General features: G+C 44.5%; 1 protein-coding gene and 1 pseudogene across 1 annotated transcript; both read right to left on the reverse strand.

Moving 5' to 3' along the window:
* Positions 1-217: 217 nt before the first annotated feature.
* LOC136479755 (disease resistance protein RGA5-like) lies at positions 218-1,094 on the reverse strand. The gene is made up of 2 exons (XM_066477515.1): positions 1,078-1,094; positions 218-1,010 (listed from the first exon to the last, which is right to left on the reverse strand). The coding sequence occupies exons 1-2, from the start codon at positions 1,092-1,094 to the stop codon at positions 218-220; spliced, it is 810 nt and encodes a 269-aa protein (XP_066333612.1).
* Positions 1,095-1,731: 637 nt separating this feature from the next.
* LOC136482368 (disease resistance protein RGA5-like) lies at positions 1,732-5,465 on the reverse strand (annotated as a pseudogene).
* Between the last annotated feature and the right edge of the window lie 264 nt (positions 5,466-5,729).

Raw genomic sequence — 5,729 nt, forward strand, 5'->3', positions numbered from 1 at the left:
GGTGAAATTTAGGAATTTGACTACGGTTGCACTTTCGTTTTTATTTGGCAATTAGTATTCAACCATGGACTAATTAGGTTCAAAACGTTCGTCTCGCGATTTCCAACTAAACTGTGTAATTAGTTTTTTTCGTCTATATTTAATGCTCTATACATGTGCTACTGTAGTATTTTGTGAGAAAACTTTTTGAAACTAAACGAGGCCTTAGTTCGTGATGTCACGTCTGGAGCATGGGACTATTGGGATGGACGCTTGCTGCGTCCATGATGTCATTCTCCAAAGTCTCCACCTCATCAGCAACAGCAGCAGAGCAGTCAACATCGACGTCGGCATGTTTGAGGCCTGCCAAATTCTGCAGACCAAGGACCAGGCCACCTTCCCACTTGAACTGGAACCGTGCAATCAGGTGCAGTTTGAGCCTTTCGAGCTTTGGCATGGCTCCCGGCTCAAACTCCAATGCCGCGTCACACCAATAACAGCGGAAATGAAACTTGAGCAAACGCTGAAATCCTTGTGGGTTGATTGCTTTCCTTGGGTAGACGATGCCTGAATCTCCATCTTTGTCATTGAATAAGCCAGCACTAAGAGAGAGCAGCATGGGTAAACTTACTAGAATATTTCTTCCTTCCTTGCGTGCTTCACCACGGACAAAAACGCGGAGGCGGGTCAGGTTGACTAGTGAGCTGATTTGAGGGCCCATGCAATTTAAGTCACGTGTATTAAGAACAAGCTTTCGAAGTGGTGGTGAAGTAGGGACACACGAAGACATGAATGGACGTGTGGCATCAGCATCATTCCCCCACACGCGCAGTTCTCGCAGGCGCGTGAGCAGCTTGGAGAGCAAAGAGATACATGCTTTCTTGCGGCCCTCCAGAGCACGAAATTCAGTAAAGTACGGCCAATCAATTTTAAGTAATTTCAGATTGGTCAGATCACCGAGTCCTTGGATAAACTTTACAGATTGATTACCCAAATTGATCTTCGATAGCTCTTCCAACGCCTGCAGACTTCTGATTACATCATGTTGTTGCAATAAATGAACACAAAGCTCTATAGCTGTACTACGAAGTCTCAAACCTTTTTTGTCTTCCCATTGGCTGTCTGCAGCGGGCCGGGGTAAGCATCAGGTGTGGTCGGCGGCTCTAGGAGACACGGATAAGTAATAGCAGTTCCAAGTGCACAAGACCCTTCTTAACATTAAAGCACTTCTAGTTAGTCTCAACGGCTCATTAATGATCAAAGGGGAGGAACCACAGTTTGCCCTCAAGCAGCGACGAAGCCAGCGGGGGGGCTACCCGTGCTCCAGCCCCCCCTACAGCCATGATTTACATGGAGCCCGGGCTTAGCCCGGGCTACCGCCATGAGGAGGAAGAAGAAGGCAAGGAGGGGCTGGAGGAAGAAGAAGAGGAAGCCAGCCCTGGCTTCGTCGATTCCTGGCTTCGTCGCTGCCCTCAAGCACCGTAACACATGTCACTAATAATTAACAGAAGAGTCACTGATGTATTCTACTCAAGCTTAAAATAACGTTCCACATGGCACAAAAATTTTTGGAGTTACGTTACAAATACTGATTGATCTTAATTTGGAAACAAATACAATAATGAACCATGTGACGGATGAACTCAATGCATAAAAAAGAAGACTAGAATTTCTAAAATAAAATGAAGTGTCATACCAGACAAAACTACGCAAGCAAACCTATCTAGGCATTGTCAGAACTAAAAGCCACATAGCAATTGGAACAACCAGTTTAAGCTCCCTGAAAGACTGAGATAGCTATCAACCAGCGGTGCCGCCTGCCATCCGAGAGGTCGAATTTGCCTTGTTCGATTCCTACATACTCCGTACGTACCTAAAAACGGAAAAACATATGATAATTGGTGGTCATACTTATTCTCCACATCATGTACTCACAATGGTCTTCATTAGGCTTCTACTATGGCATGGTCGGATGGACGCCTGCTGCACCCCTGAGCCATCCAATCTTGATGAATTCTTTGGATCTGGAGTATGGGACGGTTGGGATGGACGGCTGCTGCGCCCCTGATGTCATTCTCCAAAGCCTCCACCTCGTCTGCAACAGCAGCGCCGCAGTTAATATCTATAGCCAGATGTTTGAGCCCTGCCAGGTTCTGCAACCCAAGGACGAGGCCACCTTCCCCAAACTTGAACTGGCACCGTGCCTGCAGTTCCAGCTTGAGCCTTTGGAGCTTTGGCATGGCTCCCGGCTAAAACTCCAATGCCGCCTCGCGCCAATAGCGCAAATGAAACTTGACCAGACGCTGGAATCCTTGTCTGCTGATTGCATGCCTTGCGTAAAGGATGCCTGAATCTCCATCTTGGTCATCGGATAAGCTAACAGTAAGAGAGAGCAGCATGGGTAAACTTGCTAGGATATTTATTCCTTCCTTGCCTGCTTCACCACGGACAAAAATGCACAGGCGGGTCAGGTTGACTAGTGAGCTAATTTGAGGGCCCACCCTATTTAAGTTATGTGTATTAAGAGCAAGCATTTGAAGCGGTGGTGGAGTTGGGACACACGAAGCCATGAATGAACATGTGGCATCAGGATCACTCTGCGACACATGTAGTTCTCGCAGGTGCTTGAACAGCCTAGAGAGCGTTGAGATACATGCTTCCTTGTGATCCTTCGTATCCTTCATATCACGTAATCCAGTAGAGCAGGGCCAAACAATATTAAGTAATTTTAGATTGGTCAGATCACCGAGTCTTTGGATAAACTTTACAGATTGAATACTCAAATTGATCAATGATAGCTCTTCCAACGCCTGCAGACTTCCGATTCCATCGGGTAGGCGCACCGACGCATTGACAAAAAGGCGCACCAACTTATGCAACTGGATAATACTTGCTGGTAGCTTTCCAAGATATTGCCATCTCACATCTAGTGTCTCCAGATGTTGCAGCTTTTCTATATCTTCTGGAAACATGATGGCCGAAGAATTGTTGTCTATCCTCAAGAACTTCAACTGACCTAAACTTTTGACATTTCCAAGAGAGCATTCACCAACCTCACCTTCTATATTCAGCACTCGCAAGACTTGGCTGTTTAAGAACTCTGTGGCATGCTTATTAACCAGAACTGAATTTGAGCCAAAGATATTGATGGATCGGATTTGAGCTCCATTTTTTATCATCTTGGCAATCTCTTCCTCCCGGGAAGAAATGTCTTTTTGGATGGATAGACGGCGAATCTTGTTTGAAGAAGAATTTTTAGAAAAACCATTACCATTCCATATAGTAACAAAGTTGTCCTCCACGACCTTTGATACAATGAACTCAAGTATGACATCATGAACTCTGCACTGTTTCACTCTTGCGCCGTGTCCCCCAACCTTGGTTGGCTGCACCAAACTTCTATTGATGAGCTCATTCAAGTAACTTCTCCCTAGCTGCTCCATACTTTCCCTGTCCTGTCCAGGAATCAATCCTTCGGCTACCCATAGCAATATCAACTGTCGGCAATCAATGGGATAATCCTCTGGAAACACACTCAGATATAACAAACAGCTCTTTAGATGGTGAGGAAGGTCAACGTAACTCAGCAGCATAATTCTTTTCATCTTATCAATGGGAGAATCTTTGTCAACTGCAGCAGCAATAGACCTCAATACATTGACCCAGACTTCCACTGCTTTGCTTCTGTTTGCTAATAAACCAGCTATACTGATTATGGCTAGTGGTAAGCCGCAACATTTCTTTAAAATATCGTCGGATACTTTCCTCAAATCTGGGTGGCAATCATCACCGGACAAAAATAGCCTCTTAAAGAATAATCTTTGGGAGTCCTCATGACTAAGGGGCTTTGCTTGATACATTTGTGCAGCAATACCAGTACAACAAGATTTGGCTACTGCTTCAATGCGTGTTGTAGTAATAATTCTACTTCCATTGTCATTGACAGGTAAGGTAGATCGTACAAGCTCCCATGCTGATACAGTCCAGATATCATCAATCAAGATGAAGTACCTGCATACATTGGTTGTGGAATCATGTTATTAATTATGTAAGGCAAACCATGAATTGCAGCATATTCCAGTGAAGTTAAAGATGTCGGAGAAATGTAAGATGGATCGTAGTGGCATACTTTTTTATCAGTAATTATTACACATGAGAAATACAGGCTGTAAACTACCATTATTTAAAAAATATGTTACAACCTCCAAAATAGTTAGTGCCGCATTAGAACACCTAGAGACCCACTCAAAAGACATGACGCATTCAGTTCAAAAACTGAGTTCCAAAATGAGATTTTTATGGATATTTAGAATTCTGGTCATATTTTCCAAGAAGTAATTTTACTGAATATGGATTAGATGGTGTAAAGTAAAAATTTTACCAAAATGATGCACAGTTGACTTGAGTTTGTTCATTGTTGCAACATATTTAATGATGACATTTGATAGATATGCTGAGCCATTGAAGTATCAGAGGTAATTTTATGCTGTCAAGTTCATTAGGCCAGGAAAAAATGAAACATTTTTTAAAATTCCTAGAAAATTTCATAAATGGCCTAATAATTAGGTGAGCTCATGTGATGAACAAATATTGCACCACATTATTCTAGCTAGATGAACTGGTTAACTATTAGAAAAAGAAATAATATTGATTACCTCTTGTCCTTTAAGCATTCTTTCACTGTGCGGATGAGCTGCTCAACTGTCTCTAACATCTGTGACTGGTCAAAATGGCTCTTGCTTATTTGAGACAATATATCTCTAAGAAGTTTCTTCATATCTGGAGTTTGTGATACAGACACAAAAGCCCGGCTATCAAAAGCAGCTTCAGTGATTTTGTGGTACACCTCCATGGCGAGAGTGGTCTTCCCCTGTCCACCTATCCCATAGATGGACACCACCTTGTGCTCCTTGTCTTCACATCTCAATAAGCTGATGATCTCATCACGAGGAGCATCGATTCCAACAAGATCCCTGGCCTCCTGATAGAGTGCAGGTGCTCGAGGATCCAAGGGCACTGGCTGAGATGAGGAGGCGAGGAGACACTGATTGATGTCGTAGTAGCGTTTCCCCCGCTCGCTCTGCTCGCTCACGAGCCTCTTGAGTCGTCAGATCTCCTCTGCTATTCCTCTGTCCTTGAACAACGTTTTCACCATTTGAATGGCCTTGTGCACGAAGTTGGCCGTGGAACCTCCATCTCCATGGCTGTGATTGAGCACAAAACGGTCGATGAAATCCTCAATATCGTAGGACAGCTGACGCACCTTGCTCCTCCAGTCTTTGGCGAGTGGATCGATCTGGTCGTCGTCCTTGTCTTCGAGCCTCAGCAGCATGGCTTCCATGGTGCGCAGCTCCTCTTGCAGGGACCGGATCCCTTGCTTGACGTCTCTGGCGAGGTTGTACTTGTCGATGAGCATGGCGGCCAGCTTGTCGATGACGGAGCCCAACACACCTGTGGCGTCGCTCGAGATCATTTCAGCCATCTTGACTCGCGACTACTGGCTGAGTGAAATGCTAGCTTGCTTGTGCGGTGGTACGAGAGAGGATAGGTGATTCAGTTCTCAGGTTAAAGTGGGGCAAACAACAACGCATCCCATTAGTTAAATATATAAATGGGATTCGATTCCATTTCTACGGCTGAGCACTAGGAACGACATGAAGTTTCCGTCCACTTTCCTCCGTAACCACTTTCTTCCACCAACTCTCTCTCTCTCTCAGTTTTTCTATTTCGGCAAGCCATGTGACGATAAG

This window comes from Miscanthus floridulus, chromosome 9, assembly GCF_019320115.1.
Source record: "Miscanthus floridulus cultivar M001 chromosome 9, ASM1932011v1, whole genome shotgun sequence".
Classification (NCBI taxonomy): Eukaryota; Viridiplantae; Streptophyta; class Magnoliopsida; order Poales; family Poaceae; genus Miscanthus; species Miscanthus floridulus.